At 40.5% G+C, this 22503-nt stretch overlaps 1 protein-coding gene across 1 annotated transcript; it reads right to left on the bottom strand.

Moving 5' to 3' along the window:
- Positions 1–324: 324 nt before the first annotated feature.
- On the bottom strand, positions 325–21890 carry SPTY2D1 (SPT2 chromatin protein domain containing 1). Its single transcript, XM_070933420.1, has 6 exons — positions 21603–21890; positions 9415–9529; positions 5336–6739; positions 4559–4724; positions 3787–3864; positions 325–1765 (listed from the first exon to the last, which is right to left on the bottom strand). Exons 1-6 carry the CDS (start codon positions 21660–21662, stop codon positions 1669–1671), a joined length of 1920 nt encoding a protein of 639 aa, XP_070789521.1. The 5' UTR covers positions 21663–21890; the 3' UTR covers positions 325–1668.
- Positions 21891–22503: the final 613 nt, after the last annotated feature.

The raw sequence follows: 22503 nt of genomic DNA, 5'->3' as shown, positions 1-22503 counted from the left end.
TCTTTATGAATTAAAAAAATATTGAACTGGATATTCAAATATTAACCTGAAACTCCAAAGCACAATTTTTGTAGAACAGACTGATCTGAGATTCTCTGGCAACTATGAAATGAACATCTGTTATTGTGCATAGCTTGAAATCAGTGTGCAACCAAAGTTTTTTAAAAGTAAAAACCACTTCTTAAATCATAACATTTTGGTTTCTGTTAGAAATCTTTTCAGCAATCTTGTTAGGCAGTTAAATGAAGCAACTAGAAAGATGTTTATATTTACTAAAATGTAGATAGCATCTGAATGAACACAGAAATAAACTCTACTGGCAGGCTCTGCAGTTTTTATAAAGCATGCAGTTAACCTAAGAAACCTAAATATTTAAATTAAATCAAAGACATAGAAGTGAGTTATAAACCACTGCAAACTAGTCTTTTCCAAGATGATTTATTATGACGACTGGCAATGAAATTTAAGCCCCATATGCAAACAATTCATTTATTTGGTCATATTTCTTATAAAATAATGTCTGATTGCCACTAATAGAGGCCATATTAATTTTCTGCACTGCAAAAAGAAAATAATTAGCCGACTGGGCTTTCAGCGATACTTCAACTCGATGTACCCAGAACTAGAAGGGGTTCTAAATTCAAGAGTGGGGAGAAATATCCCTGGGTTGAGTGTCAGCAGCATATCTTTTCAAGGAAGTAGAAGGAAATTCATATTGACGGCCATGTTGCTGCTGCCTCATTTCTGTTTGTTGCTATGTATTTATTCCATGATAGTTATTTTCAGGGAACATCATCTTTGTTTCAGCTCGTGATGTCAAAGCTTTGTAATATTAGTTTTGGGTTTTTTTTACATAATCTTGTCAAACAGGAATCAGAAAATATTAATATTGCTTTCAACATCATCATCATCGGCTACATTTTTAAATCTGTGCTTTATAGGAAGAGAAAAAGTGACTTAAGAATCTTGACTCAGGACACAACCTCTTTTGAAAGATAAAAAACATAAACATTTTTCTAGTTTTTATGGAATGAAAACAGACTGTATTGTTATTAGGGCCCACTTGTTGTAAGCCAGTGCATAGTCAAATCAGCAGTCTGCTGGCATTCTTGAATTACTTTATATCATAGTATGATTAATTTTCATTTTTACTTCGACTAATATCCTCCATTAGTGCATTTATTTGGGTTTCAGAAAAGAAACTTGGCAATTATTAAATGTCAATATTTGAGTGCCAAACTAAAGAATATAATCTTGGATCCAGAGTTGCCTCTCTGTGAGCACAAAAAAATCATTTCTGTTCATGATAGGGATTGGGTTCCAATAAAAACTTTCTGCTGAAAGAAAAAGCCGGACCAATGTTTTCTCCCAATTTCCTCTTTTGGGGCAGTCCCAGTAACTAATTCCCATCCTGCCCTGGAAAATATCTCAGTATTCCCACAGTATGAGAAGTAGTGTTGAGTGCTGAGGAAAAGCAAAAAAATCATATCCCAAGTTTTCCTTCTCCAAGGCCTGCAGAACTTTGCACCTTAAATCTGGCACCAAGTCCTTATTTTCTATATGTCCATTTTCTACATGATTACTTATTCTTTCATATGCGAGTACAACTAAAGCTAAACTTTGGAACAAATAGTAGAGTAACAGTAAACCAAAACTGTGGCAAATTGGTTAACGTGTTCTCAACTTCTTTGTTTGCTTCCTGTTTTTCAATTCTTCCTCTTCACGTTTCATTTCTTCTAGATCTTCTTGTACTCCGAGTCTCAAGCTGGAAAATAAAGTTTTATTTAAAAATTTGGGGGGGGAAAAAAACTATTTAAAATCAACCACGGGATCTAAACATTTTTACCAAAACGAATTCCAAGCAACAACTCTGTTTTATTATTATTTATTTTCATATCTGAGTAAGTTTTTTCATTCTATGAAAGAAACTGCTTTTCTTGGAATTGAAACAATGTTTGAGTATGATATAATTACGCAACCAAAAGAGAGTAAGATGGAAAAGATAGTTATTATCTATGAAATAGAGAATGTTTTACATAACAGTATAGACACAATTCTGCTGTTAGAACAATATTCAGAAAAGCGAGGAACAGTTCATTGCTGATCTACAAAAAGTTGCTTTCTAACAGAGCTATAGTAAGAGTTGTGGCTCCAATAGTATGGTACTACCAGTACTATTACTACTACTAATACACCCAGATTACCTATACTGCTGTTAGTAACTTCCCATGGACTCAGATCGCATCATGAAAATTCATGAACAAAATGTAATAATTTAACTTTGGTCACTTTTTTTTAATGTTTCAATAATGAGCAAAGTATGTGGTTTACCTCTCAACACTTCCAAAAAGCCAAAGAAAGTCACTGTGTCACCACATCTCAGTAGATGAAAAACAATGCATACCCCAATGCTAAATGTTTGCGCACCAGTGTATTATACCAAGTGTAGGCAACGATGGTGAGTATTATACCACAAAATGTTTTGTACTGAAATGGTAAAAATTAAAATATGGAATGATGTAATTTCATTATAAATTTCTCATCCTACATGTGTAGACTATTCGCACATTCTGAAAAAGAGACTTTCCTTCACCGACAACAACTGCTTGCAGACATCTGCTTTCCTGCAGCAGAAAACCAAAGACTTGTAACTAATGTGATTGAGAAAGAGTTTGGAATTCTAGTTCACTCATTTGTGAAAGTAATCTCCATTTGCTATTATTATGATTCTGAAGTATCAGTGTTTCACGATGGATATTCTGTGTTTTATAATGGATATTATAATGGATCAGGTTACTGAGGGATGAAGATATTTTGCTCTAAGAATATACTGCTCAAGATAGCTAGAGGCACTGCTTTTACTCTACAGGTAGTCCTCGACTTACAACAGTTCATTCAAAGTTTTTCACACTTAATGACTGTTACATCATCCCCAGGGTCATGTGACCAAAATTCAGACACTTGGCAACTGACTCTTATTTGTGATGGTTGCGGTGTCCCGGGATCATGTGATTAGATTTTGCGACCTTCCGACAAGCAAAGTCAACAGGAACCCTGATTCATTTAATAACTGTGTCACTTACTTAACAAGTGCGGCGATTCATTTAACAACTGTGGCAAGAAAGGTCGTAAAATGGGGCAATTTCACTTAACAAATGTCTCACTTAGCAACATAATTTTGGGGCTCAATTGTGGTTAAGTCGAAGACTACCTGTATGTCCTTTACTCCTGCAGTTTCTTGTCATGTCTTGATCTCTGAAAGCAAATACCATAGTATCTACCAATAGGAACAAGAAGCAGGAAGCAGCTGAAGCAAGAAAGGAAAAGAGTTTGAAAGGAGCAATTCTCTTCTGCCCATCCTGAATTGCCACATTACTGCTTATTTCTTGTTGCTGAAGACAGATAATGGTGTGATGAGGTGGAAAGGCAGCAGCAGGAGGAGAAGCAGGTGGCAGGTGGCCAGAAAGTATACAGAGGAAATCAGATAGATGGGCAGAGGAAGGTGAAATGTAGTAGAAATAAGTGAGCAAGCAGCCAATATACTGATTGGACGAAAGAGAGAAAAAAGACAGTACTCTTATGTAATCTTGTAAAAGCTGATGAAAAACTACTGAATATCGTGTGATTAATGTTTTTGCACTGAAGCCCTCTATAATTTTACATAAGATGACATGAAAACCCCCAATTTAAAAAGCTATTACTCTTTAAAATAATTTTAACAGGTTTCATTTTCAATGAAGGATTTCAACAATATGTAACAGTCAATCAGATTATTTTAATTTTTACCTTCTGGCTTCCTCTTTCTGCTGTTCTTTCCAAGTACTTTCCATGTAACGTAAGGCATAGTCACTTTCATCTTTGTATCTAAAAATAATGAAGTTAAATGCAATGCTGTTAATCTAGCAGAATTCTTTTGCCTTGCACAATATTATTATTTCTTGGGCTGAAGGCTGAAGTTCTTGGGGGAAGATTTGGAGCATGCATAATCAAAGTGGGGGGAGAGGAAAAGGAAGCTCTGTTGTATAAGTGGCTTTCTTTAGGTAACAGTAGACATTATGCTAATCAATCAATATTATTAATTGCAATATATATTTAGAACTAGAATTGTGTATATTTAAATAAAATAGAAACATGCCGATTAATGTTATAATTGTAGGGCTAAACTAAACCAGTTTTAAGCCACGATATAGTTAACTATCCTTTCCCAAAGCAAGCAATTAAGTATCTTTTACTTCTAGCACAACAATCTCTTTCCTTTCTGCTAAAATTATTGCAAGCCACATAATATTCCTTGAAGTTTCCGACTGTAGTTTTGAAAATAGCCATTCATTCAATATAATATAATATAGAAGAGCTACTGATAATTTTGGCAGAAATACAATTTTCTTGTACAGTTGTTGCAGGCAGAATGGTGCAACGATATCAGTTTTAAAAAAACGTCTGTTACTTTTTCAAACATCTTTTAAATCTTTTTATCTATGTTATAGAAATTCATGTAAATGTTATGGATTGGTATAAATATACAACAGTAAAATTACGTTAAAGCTTATTTTCTCACTTTGACCGATCATAACCAAATATCTCTCTGATATGTTTCGAGATCTCTTCTTGAGGCTCTCCTTCATCATCAATAAAATCTTCCATTTCAGAATCGTCTTCATCTTCATCTTCAAACTTTCTTTTGTAGCTACTGGTAATAGGTGGAAGAGATGGTCTTGGAAAACCTAGGTCAGAAATTTAAGTCATTATATAGAGAGAGACTTAACTCTTCATAAATTGCCTACTTGAAGGTAAAACAACAGTCCATACCTAGGACAGAGGATGGGGCATGAGGAAATTCTATCTCTGCTGCAGCTGTGCAGCCTGGAAAACCCTAAAGCACACTAGCTGCTCTTTTGTGTGCCAAAGAGATTTAAGGGCTTGCCATTTCTGATGCATGCTGTAGGACTCGGTTGCCTGTACTGCAGCTACCCAACCTGAGAACTGTTCCAGCACACATGGAAAGGCTTCAGGGTAGATGCTGTTGGCATGCAACAATACAATCTGTCATATGGTTCAGGAATACCCATTCTAAAATCTTATTGAAGCCAGCAGAATTTATACCCAAATCAAGCATTAGGTTAGAGCAGTGTTTTTCAAACTTGGCAATTTTAAGATGTGTGGACTTCAACTCCCAGAATTCCACAGCCTGCATCTTAAAAGTGTTCATGTTTGAAAAGATACGGGTCAGAGTTATTTTGTAGGGCAGAATGTTTTTGAGGATGCAATTTTAAATAGTTGTGTTGAAGCCATCTCTAAATACATACATATTCAGAAGCACAAACTCTCAAGATACCTTGTGGGGTAATCCCAGGTCTGTGATTAGGAAAGGGCCTCATTCCATTCATCTGTCTCGGAACCAGATTTTTGGATGAGATTGTTTCTGATACAACAGTACACTTTGGCTTTAGAGTTCCAGCTGTAGTGGTACTTGGCCGACCTGGTCCTGAGCTGCTATCCCTTCCAAGTCCAGGGTTTACATTGGAATTTGGCCGACCAGGTCCTACGCCTTGGCTACTGCCTAAACATACTGGTCTTGAAGTGATGCTTGGTCGATTAGCTCCCATGCTTAAATTATTACTGGCAAGTCTAGGTCCTGTGCTTTGCTGTCCTTGCCCTGAGCTGTTTTCTGATCTCCTGGGTCCCATGCTGCGTGATCCATGCCCAGTAATCACACTGCGGTTTGGCTGCCCAGGGCCTGAATTCAAGCTGCTCTTTGATCGTGCAGGAGGTCCTCCTGTAACTGAAATGTTGCTTGCTTGCTTGGAGCTGGAAGTTTTATAAGTTTGTTGCTGGGCAGAAACCACACTGGTTGATTTTATATGGGTGCTATTTTTTTTCAAAGTCGGTTCTTTAGTAGATGATGGTCTGAGAGTTCCATTTGCAGCCGTTTTCAAGACTACAGTTTGGGACTTAGATCCAGTTTTCCCTCCTCCACTGGGTGCAGGTTTAACATGATTATTGTGAGGAGGGTTTTTTAAAGGCCCTTTGGGTGCAGATTTTACTTTTTCAGCGTGGCTTGCTTTGGAATTAGACACCAATTTGGAAGATTTTTCACTTAAAACTGGCCCTTTGGTTTTCTTATCGTTGTTATTTTGCGAGGGATTGCTTCCTTTAGAAAAGGCGAGTTTGTCTGCTGAATGCCTGCTAGTTTTAGCATTTACTAAATCCCTCTGAGAAATTTCCTTTTTGGAAGAACCTGATGCAGTTGTATGTTTCATTTCTTTCTCTGATCTCTTTCTGTTTCTCTTCTCTAAGAAGTCTCGCTCTCTTAATTCTTCTGCGGTCATTGGTCTTTCTTCAGTCTTTTTTACAACTTTTATTTCAACTGGCTCATACTGTTTTTTTTCAGCCAGCTTTAAAAGATCATTAAAATTCATGGCTGGAGGTGCACTTTTGGCTAGCACCTTTGACTTTTCTGAAATTTTGGAGGGTTTCTCTTCATATTCTTCTGATTCCTGCTCAGACTCTGACATATTATAATCTGCTTCATTCATTTCATCCTGTGACCTACATTCTGTGCTTCCAGAACTTCTATTTTCATGACCCTGCTTCTTTTTAGGCTTCTCTTCCATAGGAATGCCATTATAGCCATGAAAATTATCCTTTGTCCGTGAAGCCATAGCTCTGGCTTTTCGGTCATGTTTCATTTCCACACGCCTAGCCAATAGTTCTTGTTTTCTTCTTTTTTCCATAAGATCTATAAAGAAAAAAAGCTTTAGTATATAAAAAAGACTGCAAATATGTATCTTGCAGATACATAGCTGATCTTGCGGACAGCTTAGGTCCGTGACGGCAAACCTATGCCATAGGTGGCACGCAGAGCCATTTCTGCGGGCACATGAGCTGTCGCCCTAGGTCAGCTCCACTGCACATGTGTGTGCCCCTCCTGCCGGCCAGCTGATTTTCAGGTCTAGGCCGTGCATGCAGGATACACGCGCGCATGCCCATGCGAACCCCTCCCCCTCCCAGGAGTCTCCACATGGCCTGTTTTGGATGCCAGGTAAGTAGAGGCTCGCTTGGAGGCTCTGGGAGGGTGAAAAACAGGCCTCTCGGAAGTCTGAATATGTGCCGTTTGTGGAGGGCCTGGGGAGGCTGTTTTCGCCGTCCTGGAGGCTGCAGGAATGCTCCCGGAGGGTGAAAAATGGGCCTACCTGGGCATGTGTGGGGCATGTGCGGGGTGGGGGGGGCAGTGTCACTGGCTTAGAATAAAAATGTATATTCTAACTATATATTATCTAAAGTATCACACTAGAGATTCAACATAAAAGCATACAGTAAGAAATACCACCACAGATTTTAACCGAAACATCTCTTTAAGTAAGAGGGCTGGTACCAAAAAAACCTGTACATCATGTCCAAGAGGCATAGGTTTCAATTAAGCATGAGTGTCTCACTCTACTTCTAAACTAAGAGGACCATTAAGGAATAGTTCTCTGTTAAGATATGGGAGGACCTGCTGCTCTGAGCAAGCACAAGCAGTTCTTGACCTACGACCATTACTTCAGCAACTGTTCAAAATTGCAATGGCGCTGAACAAAAGGACTTATGACTCATGCCCAAAGTTACAGCCATTGTAATGCTTCTGCAGTCACATGATCAAAATTCAGATGCTCGGCAGCCCACCTGCTATACACTTATGACCGTGTGGTGCTGCCACTCTCCCCACCCATTTCCCTCGTGGGTGTAGGCCAACCTGCACAGTACTTGGCAGTAGTGCCAAGGCTGAGCCTGAAGTAGAGGCCTGGCTCTTCAGGAGTCTTAGCCAGCTGCCAGCAGGCCTTGATATCGAGCTTAACACTTTTGCTTCTACTGACGTGCTTCTCCAAGGTGTACAAGACTTGGAAAATGGTGCAATTCCCTGAAGCCCAGCATTCCCCATGATCTGCAGGGCACTGCCCACCTTCAGCTGTTTTCTCCAGCTGCTGAGAGGTGTATGCGGCCTATTCAAAGCAGCACCAGGCCTACTCTCCCAAAACCACCTTGTACATTCTCCAATACTTTGTTACTTACCTCACAAAGGGTTCTGAGGGTGATGGCAGGGGGGTCTGAGGCTGCCAAAGGCCCCAGGCCTCTATTTCAGTGCTGCATGGCAGGCAAACGTAAGCTTTGCATTGCACTGGGGTACCCCCCCTTAACTCACACGTGGTCACCCAGGGCCTCCCCCACTGTGGTGGATTGTATTGGTTAGGATTCCCAGGAGAGAGGAAGTACCTTCCAAGAACAAGAAATAGTTCAGTTCATATAGTTGGTGTGAGAGAAGGAGGGTGAAGACAGCCCCTCCCTAATAGTTCTTTGAGTATATGCGTGTGTAGATAGAAGAGTGCTTTCGTTTTGCAAGATTCTGTCAGGATGTGTGAAACAATAATGAAATATACTTGGAAGAATCACTATGAGTTTTGGTTTTGGGGGCCAGACAGTTCCCCCACTCCTTAGCTAGGACTCCATCTGCTTAACGACCATAGCTAGGAGATTGTGATTGTTGAGTGAAGTGGTGATAGGCTATCTTGCTTTGCTCAACAACCAAGATTCCAGACCCAATTGTGATTGTTAAGTCAAGAACTACTTGTAGCATTTTGTAAGATGGCAAAAGAACATCAGTACACTATTATTTTTTTAAACTGTATTTGCTTTTGCTTTTAACTGTATAATATTAAAACTTACTTCTAATTGCTTGTATATAGATATAAAACTAAAATTGTTATCCCAGAAAACTGCTCCTGCCTGGAGTGCAACGCCCAATGAAAACACACCAGGTGGAGATTGCAAAAGACTTTATTCTGCACAGAAGGACACAGGGGGATCACTTCCACTAGGCCTGGGCAAAGGCCCAACCTTAAACAATATATGCTTATAACTTTACTTGCTCTTAAGCCCCATAAATCATAACCTAGGACCACCCAAAAGACCAACCCACCTTCGTTCCCTATATTCAGCAAATTGTGTATGTTTTAACATAATCATCATCATTTTCACATAGCAATTGCTACCCACAGGTTCCTTTTTTCTTTACGGTCACCTTCTTCCCAGACTACATTTGGAATTTCATCAGAGCAACCATTCCTGAGGGTTTTGCTGACCAAGCTGTTTTCATTATCCCTTATATTCTAGCAACTAACTGCAAAATGTCTGCGAAGCTAAAATAAGAATTCCTTACAGACACCAAATGTTTAGAGGAAGGGATTTTCTGTCCTTTCCTTCAAAACAATTAAAAAAAAGTCAGTTTTGTTACTGCTTTTGTCTGTGTCAAGATGACACCGAATATGTAAAAGTAAGGAAAGCATGACAATGATTTTCAAAAGGAAGGCAGAAAAAAAAGCTTTTTCAAGAATAACTAATAATAGTCTTTATAGAAAGAAAAATACTTAATGATACCCTTTTTCTTCTGTTCCTCTTCTTGCCTTTTCAGAAAGGCTCGCACAGCTGCTGACTGAACACCTTTAACTTTTGGATCCTTTTTGGGAGGGCCAACCGCCAAACTGTATCTCTTCTGCAATGAAACAAAAGTTTCACAAAGATGAGAAACAAATATGAACTCATTGTGCAACTGTTTTCAGCTATGTCCAAGTGGATTATTAGTATGCAAAAATTTCCTCATGCATTAGAATAAGAATTTATTAACTAAAAAATCAAAACAAATGCAATGTATAGACTAAAAGAAGAAAATTTAAATTCAGCCCTGTATCTCATCTTCTTTATATGGAATCTAAGAGATTTTCAAAGACAAAGTACTAAGGTAAACCAAAAAGACTCGTAACATAAAATGACAAATAAATAGGGACATCATTTCTATTGGACTGTAATTAATACAAGTGAGTTCCTTTCTACAGGGTTTGGGATCTTACCATGAAAAAGTTCCCTTAAAAGGATCAAATACATTGAGAAAAGAATCACTACTCTTTCAAAGAGATTCTTCTAAACGTTCAAATGAAAAAAAAAGAGAGATTTGGGGATAAAATATCAAATCAAATAAGAAAACTTTTGCACAGGTACTATTTCTGCTAGTGAAAGGCTATAAAATGTAAGCTTTTCTATGCTCCAGTTCAAAATATGATATTTTAGTTACCCCTCCCCTTATTGGGGGGGGGGGACAACTGCTTCTGACTTAAAAAATACTATGGTGCTAAATAATATTTTACTAACATTAGAGTAGAACAATTAAAGATTATATAAAACACTAGCTGGATACCCGTGCTTCACTACGAAACTATGTGATAAGGCTTGATAAATTTACACCTAAAGCTTGAAAATTAATGAGTAGTTAAAAAAGTGACTATATTATTTGGTTAGAGATGGTAAAGTAAGTTTATGTTACAGATGAAGACATTATTGTAAGTGTAACAACAATGAAATAGATGGGTTTAAAACCTTTAATCCCAGCAGCAAACGTGGCTGTTTTGTCTATGTAGCCAGGCTAATAAATTGCATAGCATAGATTTTCAATTCGTCCCTCAGACGAATTGCTCAGGACCTCCCTGTAAACAACATTCCTGGTTTTGCTGTCTGGCTGGAGGATGACCAGGTTGTCAGGTGAACTGACTTTGGAGCATGCCACGTAGAACTGGCATGAACATGGGAGAAACAGTCACTCGTCAGATGCACACCAGCTACTTTCAAAGTCTGTCCCTGTGCCTTATTGATGGTGATGGAGTAGCAAACCTTAATGGAAAATTGTAGACGTTTGAACTCAAAGTGGTAGTCTGATGGGATCAGAGGAATTTGGGGTATGAAAACGGTTTCTCCCTGATTGACGTATGTGAAAATCGTGGCTTCGATTATGTGTTTGTACAGTGTCTTCACCTGAAGTCTGGTGCCATTGCACAGTTTCGGAGGGGTTAGATTGCATAACAGCATGATTGGAGTGCCAACTTTGAGGTAGAGGACATGGAGTGGTAATCCTGGTGGGTTGAGAAAATGCAAGAACTCCACAGGGTAATGTACAGCATTCCCGATCTCCATTACTGAGTCCACGGATTCATACTTCATATGCTCGGTGGAGAACTTTTCCAGCAGAAAGTTGTTGATGCTGTTGGCTGAGTCATTTGTTGGAGTGAGAATAGCTCTTTCCCTCAGTCATGAACCGCAATCCACTCCAGCCTGATGAATGTTGGAGTATATTTTGTCAGTCAAGCTGATCAGAACTGTCACATCGCAAAGGTTACTTGGGATAGTTATTCTTCCCTCCTCTTCCAAAAGCTTGCCATCACCAATATTAAGTAATAATTTATAAAACTCTTCTGCCCTCAAATCACGTTGAAGGTGGACACACATGTTAACTGTCAAGGTCAGGACTTGGACTTTAGGACATAAGATGGATGACTTGAGACAGGTGTTGATTTCATCTGCATGTGTCCCTCGTGGCACAACGGGCAAAATCTGACTGAAGTCACCAGCCAAAAGCATTGTTAACTCATAAGACAGTTGCTGCCCCTAATGTTCTTTAGTGTCCTTTTTACAGCCTCAAGACCTCCTTTGTGAATCTTGGTGCACTCATCCAACATGATAAGTTTGGCTTCTCAAAGCACCTGAGCCATGTCACTCTGCTTAGAGATGTTACAAAGTGCAGACTCAGAATGATTCAGGTTGAGAGGTAACTTGAAGGCAGAGTGAGACGTCTTGCCTCCGTCGAGGCAAGAAAGCAACGGCTAGGGCGATATTCTTTCTGCTTCTAATTTTGGCCAGCAAGAGATTGATCAAGAACGTTTTGCCAGTGCCAAAAGGAGCATCATGAAAGAACAACTGCCCAGCATCAGAAGCAATACTGTGCATGATTTCATCATAGGCTTTCCTCTGTTCTTGATTTAATTTTCGAACATTCACAGCAACTGCTTCTGTCAGCTGAATGGTATTATAAGACAATTCACTCAGGTATTGATGGTTGCTGATAGTGGCTCCTTGCTCTCATGAAGGTAGTGGAAATCCAAACTGTAGGAGTGTTTTACCCGACATGGATGTGACAATATCCTCATGAAGAATAAGGCATTGGTTGTAAACAATTTGGAGGACCAGTTGGGCATCTCCACACTCTCTCTCCATTAGCCTTCTAACATCTTCCGCAAGACTGTCTCTGTATTTCTCCCACAATTTTAGGGGGTCTGCAACTTGGCAGAAAACCAACATGATGGCAAACAGCTGACAGAGTTTGTTAGGAAAGTCAGAGATGGAGGCTTCTTCCAGAGTGCTGTCCCAGTGAGCATCATCCTCCAGCAAGCCAAGTGCACTGCACACTGCTTGAAATGTCGGTTGAAGTACCCCTGCCACAGTTTTTAGGGCAGTAAATGACATTGGGCCACGGATCTCGTGCAAGAGGAGGCATAGGTAGTAGCACTCAGCATTATCGGGATGGATGGTGTACATTCTACCCAAAACCTGCTCTTTCTTCACCCCCGGATAACCTGGTACAGGCTTCCCTTGTTTCCTCCTGCAGAACTGGTTGCCTTTCCATATGTAGTAAGTTGGAACTTCGCAATATAAAAGGGTCCTTGTGAAAGCATCAACTTTGCACAGCTCAAAAAAGGCCAGAAGTGTTGTTTTTGGAGGTTTATTGATCCTCTCAACAACATTGTCCTCAGTAAAATAAACTCACTGGCCGTTTTCGAGATTTATGGCAAGGTGCATAACAGGAGGAAACCTTTCATGAATAGGGAAGCAGAGAATGCGCCAGGCTGCTTCAAAGTCCTGCCTCGTACCTCGTCACCTCATCCACTTCTTCAATGGTGAACGCTGCTTGGTCAGACCCTTTGTTAATATACTTGCAGATGTATTTTATGGATTTAACTGAATTGCAGTACTCAACATTTATATGAGCCAAGAAGGTGCGAGACAGGACGGGGTTGTATGGCACCACCCAGCAATTGTCAAGATCAAGTCCAGTGATGTTGGCAGTGAAGCCACTGTCTGCCAGGGACCGCCTGCGATACTGAGGATAGCCGTCCTCTCCGATTTGAGCTTCCTTCAAAAAGGCCGGGGGTACTTCTTGCTGCAGGTGCCATCCACCATGCAGGGTGAGTTCCTGTTGAGGGGTCCACATGGGCCATGGATCATTGTCGTCTTGATAATGTCATGGAAGGCTAGGTCTAGGTCAGGATCAGGTATCTCAGCACTTATAACTTTGTCAATGGACTCTGGTCTTCTCTTCTCTTCTAGCCACAGAAGAATATTGGTGGGGGAGTCCATGTTTCTGCCATTCCACGGAGTACACGTGACATCTGTTATTTCCAAAGATGCAACCTTTAGTGAGGAGCTTCATGATATGTTTTACTTTCATGTGAAAAATCCTTGCTACTATGTCATGTCTATCGTGAAATTTTTGTCTGTGTTTCAAGATCTGTATGATTTCTGGCCATTTCGGATTGCAGGTAAATGTAATGAACAGATCCAGTTGTCCGAAATGGCGCACAAACGTCATCGCATCTTGAATTCGCTCTTGCATGTAGCGGGGTTCTCCAGTGAAAGAAGATGGCAACACAATCATCTTGCCAAGCTGTGATAAGTGGCTGTCAGTTCTTGTCATGGCATCCTTCAGGTACACATACTCCCCCTCACTTCTCAGGTTTTTTTGGTTTCTACGAATCCAATTGAGTCTTTCACTCTCAATTTTCACATACATGTCAACCAGAAATTGATTGATAGGTTGCGGAACAGCAGTAGGTAGCATTCTTCGCCATCACGCTCCATTATCCTGTAGCTGTAAAAGGCAGCAGCAGACACAGTCTTCTTGAGAGGAACCTTGGTGTTTGGGTCGCACTGAGGTATATTGATGTAATAGCCATCTTCTCCACAGCAGAACATCAGACAGTACTGGAGAGCGTCATAGGCACGGTGCATCTCACTTGTCTCTGCTGTGGAGAATTATATCTCTCTTCTTAAAATCCTGGCTAACAATGAGAACAGCCATTTCTGTAGTCGTGGGGGCATTGAAACGGCCTCGGTGCTCTCCAGAAGGCTTCCTATTGACGTTAATCACCGCTTGGCAGTCCTTGTGGCCCTTAGGAACAGAATCAACAGCAGTCTTGAATTCCAGAATATACTTCTTGTGTTCATGCAGCAACTTCTGCAGTTGGCTAACCAGTTGTGGATTAACACCTGGGTAGATTCCACAATGGTTGTCCCTCTCATTGTCATCATCACCAACAAAGTATATCTGGAGAAATGAAGGCTGCTGCTGAGACCCCACCATGATACTCCTTTATCCTGTGGTAGACCTGCCCCGCACTTTGAATGTTGCCATAAAATTTCCCTCCTTCATCTCTCTGGCTCCAAAAGACGTCATCTGGAAGCATCCATTGTACTTCCGGACAGCAGAAAGAAAGTGCTTTGCCATTTGATGCTGGTGAGAAGGCTGGTGAGAAGGTTCAGGGTAGGGCTGAAGGGGAGGGAGGTGGACTTTACTGCCACTGCAGCACATCCCAGGACTCTCATCCTGCCACTTTAGAGCATGGCACCAGGCACAGGGTAACCGGGGTCAACAACTTTGTCCCTGGAGTAATCAATCTGAGGTTCATATTTAAAACCAGACAAATACTTATTAGTCCAAGGCATTGATCTCATTTGTGGCTGATTAACATAGTGGTATTAGATGTATACTTTTTACAGCCTGTCTACTGACTTGGGGGTGAGTTTGATGATACTTGTGTACAGCTTCCCTTACTTGTGTTTTCCTAATCACATCTGTAAATCTTTTTCTGCGTTTTTTGCCTCTTTTCTCTTTAACTGGTGTTACAGTAGAAGGAACAGATTCATCTGAACTGAGGAGGAAAATAAGGGGGGGGGAATCTGTCTCTGCCTACCAGCATCCATCAGTATTAATCTGGCTAGCATCCTGTCAGTGTGTGAGAGAGTTGAGGGATGTTTGGCAACTCAAACAGTATTTGCTGTGTGAGCAAGAAGAACAGTCCTTCGGGATAAGGCTGATAATCATCCACCTTTATCTCCCTTGACACGCTACCAAAGATCTAATTTGCAATTAGCTTTGTAAGGCCACACGGAGCACAGAGTCAAAACGGAGCTTCAGAATTTCCAGAATGAACAAAGTTGCTTCCTGCAAAGGCTCATGTGCCTTTGCTCCTCTTTTATGTCTTATGGGAGGGGCCAATCATCTCCAAGCCTTACTCCTGAGTCACCCCTTTTGTCTTAACTATTCTTGCCTTCTGGCAGCTCTGCGCATGCACGCGCTGGGAACAGGCTCACCCTGTTCCTCTGCCTCACTGATGTCCGACTCTGGAGGCTCCGGAGGCAACACATAACTCCCAGATGGCCCTGGCCCCATCTCTGCCTCAGACGCAGAGCCCTTGTCCGAGCCTTCCCCAGACTGGCCCATGTTCCTCCCCAGCCTCTTCACTGTCTGACTCTGCTGCCAGCTCCGCAGGCTGCCGGCGGAACACAACAATATCCAGAAATCTTTAGTGGAAAACGTATTGATTGGGTTTTCTAGATAGTTTTTTACAAGTGGAAACACTGATTCTTGCTTTTCCAATAACACTGGATGCCATCTATATAGCTAAATGTTGCAGAAACGTGGAAATTATATACTGCTTTTATTACAAAGTACCAACACAGAGATAAAATGAGCAAAAATTCCAAACGCCTTTAGAAATGGTTTAAAGAGCTGAATGACACTACATGCCCTAAAAATAGGTTCAGAAATAATTTAACAATGTAAAATTAGCATTAATTCCTTTTCTTATAAGCATCGCAGAAATATTTTAAAATCTCATCCTCCCTATACTAAGAGTGAAAATAGCACCTGGTTTCAGATCTATCATAAATCATTCAACAATACAATGAAGAAAGCTCTCAATCCCGGCTGACCAGACTTCATATTCAAAATAATCAGTACATATTAAGCTACAATGTGTTTGTGCATGAATATATATGCCCTTATTTCAGGATTTCTACTGGTAAGCTGTGTATGATTACTATATAATAAGAAGTAATTTTAAATATACTTAATACACCCATGTATATTAAATCCTGAGATAGCTGCAGTAATAGCTGAACTATTATTATGATCTATCAGTCAAGCAGAACAAGCCTACTATTTCAGTTTAAAAACAGCTAATTAATTGTTAGAAGCTTTTCCCAGGAGAAATGAACTAATAGGCCAACAATTTTAGTGACACATGATGCAATACTATAATTGGTTTTGTTTATTATATAAATTGTCAACTATAAATGTCATCTAACACATCTTTCTTAGAAAGCTGAACAATTCAAACTCTTATTTCTTAAGTGTTTCAAATTGGCTTGCAATATAACACATGCATTTTATAAAACTCTATTCATGATTATAAAATTAATGAGATGGTTCCCACAGCTATGATAGGAGTTTCCTTCCGCTGAAGAACCTGCCCAATGCTGTCTGGTATTTGGAAAGAAACTATCCACCAGCATTGCAATCCTGTAAGAAGAGTGCAACATCCAAAATCAACATTAAAGCTCACATTAAAGTTCACATTATATTTGATGTGGAGCCTTCTTTATGAGTAATTTTGGAATAAGATTTAATTACATTTTTATTGTATTTATTTTTCCCCATCAACCCATATTATTTTATTTAAACATATGCTGAAATTCCAAGACAGAAAGACTGTGTGCTCTATTTTAAACTTGCAGGAGGGGCTAAATTCTCAATCCTTCTAAGGGCATTTTATTAATACAGAGTTACAAATGAATTGTTCAAAATGTAAAAAGATATTACTTGATCGTATCTATAGGAACTTTCTCTTATATTATTCCATACAAACTGATGATCATATATAATAATGGTTTTGTTTGGTATATGGATAGTTCTGAGATTATTTGAAAATTTGAATAAAATGAATATATTAAAGTACATTATATTTATGATGCTAAGATAGTAAAGGTAGGCAATCCGGTGCTGTTCAGACGTTTGGAGCTTTTGCTGAAAAGTAGTACATAAATATTCTAACTAAATATATTTGTTTTATTAACCCTTGGCCCAAATTGGCCAACGGCTAAATATGGTAGGAGTTATAAAAATCTGAAATGTACATTTGCTTATTTTTATAATACACAATATTTACTATGTTAATTATTTACTTAAAGCCATTCATTGAATTTTGGAGAAAATTGGTAACTTCATTGTCAACAAGAACATAACATGAAAACAACTGATCAAACTGAGAAAGTTATATTTTCTATATAGCAACTTTCAGCAACTTTGTTGTAGAATTACAAGTAGAATATGGGGTATAGTTCTTAGAATATATTTTTCTTCCTAATATATTTTATTCATAGAAAGCAAATACACCTTAGGCATAATCCATTCTACTGAGAGGCAGCATTTTAAAGGCTCCAGCAAAACTCTTCTTTCTCAAGACATGTAATGGAGCAAGTACCTGGACTATATAGTCAAAGAAGACCAATACAAAAGGACTTGTAGATAGATAGGCTACCAAAAAGATAGGCTTCCAATTCCTTTTAACGGTCCAGCAAAATGATTTCACTTTGATATACTATAAGAAAACTAGACAAATGGAATTCTTGGATTCCTGTCTGGCAGAGGAAAATAACTTTATGACCTTCACATGTTTTGAACTGTGTGATCAATGGCAGACATAAAGAACTTCAAACTTCAAATTATTTGAAAGACCACCAGGTTGTCTCCTGCTGTTTTACAGAATCCCTATATGCATTGGGTTGAGCCTAAAGTATCTCATTTGTTCTCCACAACAATAGCTTCAACAAAAAATTTTGAATGCTAGATCACATTTTAAGAAGCAGAAAATTCACAAATTTTCACAGTCTAGTATTTGAAGTTCCTTTATGTTGCAATAATTTGCTCCAGGATAGTATTCCAGGGTTAAAAAATAGCGTGTCTCCACCAGGGAAAAGACCTCATCAATCCCTTTATCAGGACACTTCTGCAGGAACACAATCCTTCTATTCCCCAATTGCTAGAGCTATAAAATTAACAGAGAATCAGAAATCATATGGGAAGAAAAAAATCAGGATCCAAAGCCCTGTAATATGCTCTCAACTTGTAAAATACTGGTATTTAGACTACTACTTCAGCTATTCTAAATGAATAGTTTGCTAATCTAGGTAGAAAAGGAAGGCAACAATCTTATCTCCATCCTATTTGTTGGCTCATTGCCAGGATTACGTCCCATTCTTTAAAACCTCCAACAGAAAATCTTCAAAAATGGTAAGAGGCTATTTAGGTTCTTCCTATAACTTAATTTTACTTCCTTAATCCCAAATAATTAGCAGTCAAAGGAAAAAAAGCATTGTAGCGAAATACAATACATATTTTAAATATAGGAATGGACAAGCATATTTACAAATAGTCCTTAATTTTTTACTGTAATTCAGCTAGGAATTACGGTCATATGTTATGCCTGTCATTAAGTGGATCATCACATAACTGCACCGGATTTTATGACTTTTGTTGTAAAGCAAACACCATGGAAATGGACCATGGAGCTTGAAAACCAGATTGTAAGGATCTTTTCTGGCATCCAGCGTAACTTTACACTTTACGACCTGTGCCCATAACACATTCACTTGCATTGAAACCATTTAAAACATTAGCTGATTATGCTGGCTTCCATGAAGAAATCTTTTGACCAATTGCTGTATCCAAAGGCTTACTGGACTCATGTGGGCAATTGGGAAAAAGAGTCTCCTTAGATGACAGGAAAATGATATTCTTTAACAGAAAAATACCAGAGAGTATGCTAGCTGTGCAGGCACTTACCAGCTGCGCAGAAGCCATGGGAGACAGGTGGTCCCTCAAGTATCCTGGCCCTATGCCACATAGGCACAATTCCTTTTCTAAACTTGCTTCTACCCGTGTTTCTCCCAAAAGAAGGCCGGGTCTTATTTTCTTTTGACCCCTGAAAAAACGGCTAGGCCTTCTTTTTGGAGGGTTCTAATTATTGGCTCACCTTGCGGCGGTGGCACCGACAGCCCCGCCCAGCAGGAGCCCAATGCTGACCCTCTTCTTCTGCTGCGGCTGCTTGTTGCCACTGACACGCATCGCTCCGGCCTCCGTTTTGCCTTTAGATGCCTTCCGGCAGGCATCTAAAGGCAAAACGGAGGCCGGGGCGATGCTTGTGAGTGGTGACAAGTGGCTGCAGAAGAAGGCAAGGCAGGTGTGGGGGTGTGCAAGGCCTGGTAAGTAGGGCAGCTCCACCCCATCCCCACCCTAGCTTTTTTTTTTTACCTATGTGCCTCGCCCCACCCCCTGCACTAGGGTGAGCAGGGTCTTAATTAGGGCTAATTTTGTGATGGGGCTTAATTTGATTGCATGCGCTCAAAAATGTGATAGGGCTTCTTTTCAAGGTGGGTCGTCTTTTTGGAGAAACATGGTACCAAAGGAGCTCTGATACTGGAAAGATAGGGATCTCAGATATTTACAAGGAGACTGGGGACAGGGCTTCTGAGGTAAATTCTGCTTCTTTTAACATGGATCTCTCCTTCTGCTCTTAGAGGATATTACAATATATTCTTCAAGTTGCCCTATTATCAAGCCTCTTGGTGGTTCTAAGTATAGTAAGTTTAATAAGGTTAGATTCCAACAATATGCAAATTTATAATATGACTTGCTACTTTGCAGGAAGTATTCAAATTTGGCCAAGTGTCTTGAGAAACAAGCAAGAAAAACAGAAAAACAGCAAAGGCAAAGCTTAGAAAACAAGGAATGAACAATAACAGCATTGTTTAAATACCTTTCCATTAAAGACATTGAAACGGAGGAGTTACAAGCTATGCTATTTTAGAATGAAGTGTGTTCTTCATCTCATTCAATGCTTCCCCCATAAAACACTTTAATACAGGTAGTCCTCGATTCTCAAGAGTTTGTTTAATGATCGTTTGAAGTTACAATGGCACTGAAAAAAATGACTTATGACCATTTTTCACACTTACGATTGTTGCCGCATCCCCATGGTCACATGATCAAAACTCAGACACTTGGCAACCAACATTTATGACGATTGCAGTGTCCCAGAATCATGAGATCACTTTTTGCAACCTTCTAATGAGAACTATCAATGGGAAACCATATTCATTTAACAACTGAATTACTGAGCCGTGATGGCTCAGTGGTTAGAATGCAGTATTGTAGGCGAATTCTGCTGATTGCCAGGAGTTCGAATCTTACCCGCTCACGGTTGACTCAGCCTTCCATCCTTCCCAAATCAGTAAAATGAGGCCCCAGATTGTTGGGGACAATATGCTGACTCTTTAAGTCCTTAGCAAGGGCTGTAAAGCGGTACGTAAGTCTAAATGCTATTGCTATTAACAACTGTAGTGATTCACTAAATAATTGCAAAAAAGGTCACAAAATGGGCCAAAGCTCACTTAACAAATGTCTCACTTAGCAACAGAAATTTGGGGCTGAATTGTGGTGGTAAGTCGAGGTCTACCTGCACATACAGCTGATTAACCGTGAACTTAAAACAACTGAATTTTAGTCATAAAATAGGAAATCTCAACTGCACTCCAGGCACAGCCTTTCTCAGAACACTTCAACAAAACCACTAAAGATTTCTAGCTGAAGATGAGTATGTTCCATCCATTTTATCCTGTTTTTTCAAGGAAAGGACTCATCATATTCTACTGCTGGTTTGTGCCCTGAATGCTATCAAATTCCATAGCGTAACCATATATCCTTAAGCCAAATAATAAAACAGCATCCCAACTTGATTACCGTATGCTAGAATTTCTGAAATGTTAGGGCTGTTAGTCAGTTATGTGAAATACAGTACACGTGTACATGAATACAAAGGCAAGTAAAGTTTGGAAGAATGTGTCTGCCCGATTACTACTCATTACTTACTCTGTTTAGTACAACTGGATACCATATATTTAACTCAAAAGAGTACCGAAATAGCCTGCATTGAACACTCATAGCTCAAACGCAACGAAGGCAGAAAAATAAATGCAACCAACAGCTCTCTTGCGACTAAGGCTTTCTTTCTTTCTTTCTTTCTTTCTTTTTCTTTCTTTCTTTCTTTTTCTTTCTTTCTCTTCTTTCTTTTTCTTTCTTTTCCTTCCTTCCTTTCCTTTCCTTCCTCTCCCTCCCTTTCAGATGTATTTCTGAAGTCAAACCCCCCCCCCAAATATGTACATGTATTATGTATAATATGTACATAACCAGGAGAAGTTAGTTTTCACTTCACTTTGACACCCTTAAACCACCTTTCCAGGGGTTGAAAACAGCCCTCGCTGGTTCTAGGTCTCTCTCTCTCTCTCTCAGGATCTCGAGATCCCGGGGGGGGGGAGAAGATCTTCTGGCTATTATTTCTCGCCGACCCCTCGCTAAACAGGCTGCCAAGCTGAAAGGACAGGAGGAGAGGACGGTCAGGTCTGCGATCCTGCTGCAAAGCCTGGGCGGATGCTTCCACAGTGAGAGAGAGAGAGAGAGAGAGAGAGGGATGGCGAATCCCTCTTTTCAAATACTCCGGATCCAGGGTTAGCTTACTCGGGCGAAGCGTCCGGAAAGGAAGAGTTGGGCAACAGCTGGCATCCACGTCAATCCCAGCCCACCGCGTCCTCCCCCCCCTTTCCCTTTCCCCCCCGTCTTTCCTTCTTACCGACATGGCGCTCGATCCCTGCTGTTCCGAGGCCTTCAAAAGGACTTCGCGGAAATCCATGACGGGCTCTCCAACGGTTCTTTTCCCCCCTTGAGAAGGCGCTCGGACGGCGAGGAGCGCCCCTCCCCTCTCTCCTCTCGTGTCTCTCTAGCCTCTCGCTCGCTCGCTCCCTCTCTCTCTCTCTCTCTCTCCAGACTCGCTCCTCGCCAGCTGACGAAAAAAGTTGCTCGCGACGCCCCTCCCCTCACTTCCGGCCCGCGGGCCTCTCTTGCCGTCGTCCCTTTTTAAATATCGCCTCGGAGTTTTCGACCGAGTTGGTGGTTTTTGTTTTTTTTTTGTTTAGACAAACGTCACTTCCGTCACTCGCGCCATAAGCGAGCGAGCACGCACGCACGCGCCCTCCCCTTCCCGAGTTGTAATTAATTTTTTTTTTTAATGTGCCTGTACGTCACACGATCGGGTTTTTTCGGAAAAGCGGTCGGAGCGGAAGATTCCACGTGTAGTGTGGGTGAGGGCGCATCGAGGCATCGATTCGTTGCGTTCCCCTCATATGGAATGATGCGGAGGGCCGGGCTGTTGCTTATAAGGGCGGATGTTGGTTGCTTTTGCTGCGGGCTTCTCTGGAGTCGGAAGCTAAGCAGCGTCGGGCCGGGTTGGGGTTAGGGCTGACTATACGCTAGCTAGACTGGGCACCACGATCCACTCGCGAAGGAGGGAACATTTAGGAGCTATTCCCCTTCTGCTGCAATTGCATGTAGTTGCATGGGTGTGTAGTCGCTGGAGGTCGAAACTCGAGGTTCTCCATATATGGCTAACACACACCTGTCATATGATAATTGACACATTTCCTCATTAGTAAACCATTATTTTTAGTTTATAAGATTATCTTTAGCTAGACAAC

Source organism: Pituophis catenifer, unplaced genomic scaffold (assembly GCF_029215685.1).
Source record: "Pituophis catenifer annectens isolate HBS135680 unplaced genomic scaffold, rPitCat1.0.hap2 SCAF_1, whole genome shotgun sequence".
NCBI lineage: Eukaryota > Metazoa > Chordata > Lepidosauria > Squamata > Colubridae > Pituophis > Pituophis catenifer.
This window is presented reverse-complemented; position numbering and strand designations above follow the sequence as displayed.

Bases quoted from the DNA above. Each gene is read 5' to 3' on its own strand.
- SPTY2D1 (XM_070933420.1), bottom strand. From the start codon at position 21,662: ATGGATTTCCGCGAAGTCCTTTTGAAGGCCTCGGAACAGCAGGGATCG. The intron at 6,740-9,414 runs GTATCATTAAGT...TTTTCTTTATAG, and splicing joins AGAGGAACAGAAGAAAAAGG to ATCTTATGGAAAAAAGAAGA. The intron at 3,865-4,558 runs GTGAGAAAATAA...CATTATTTTTAG, and splicing joins TTTGGTTATGATCGGTCAAA to ATACAAAGATGAAAGTGACT.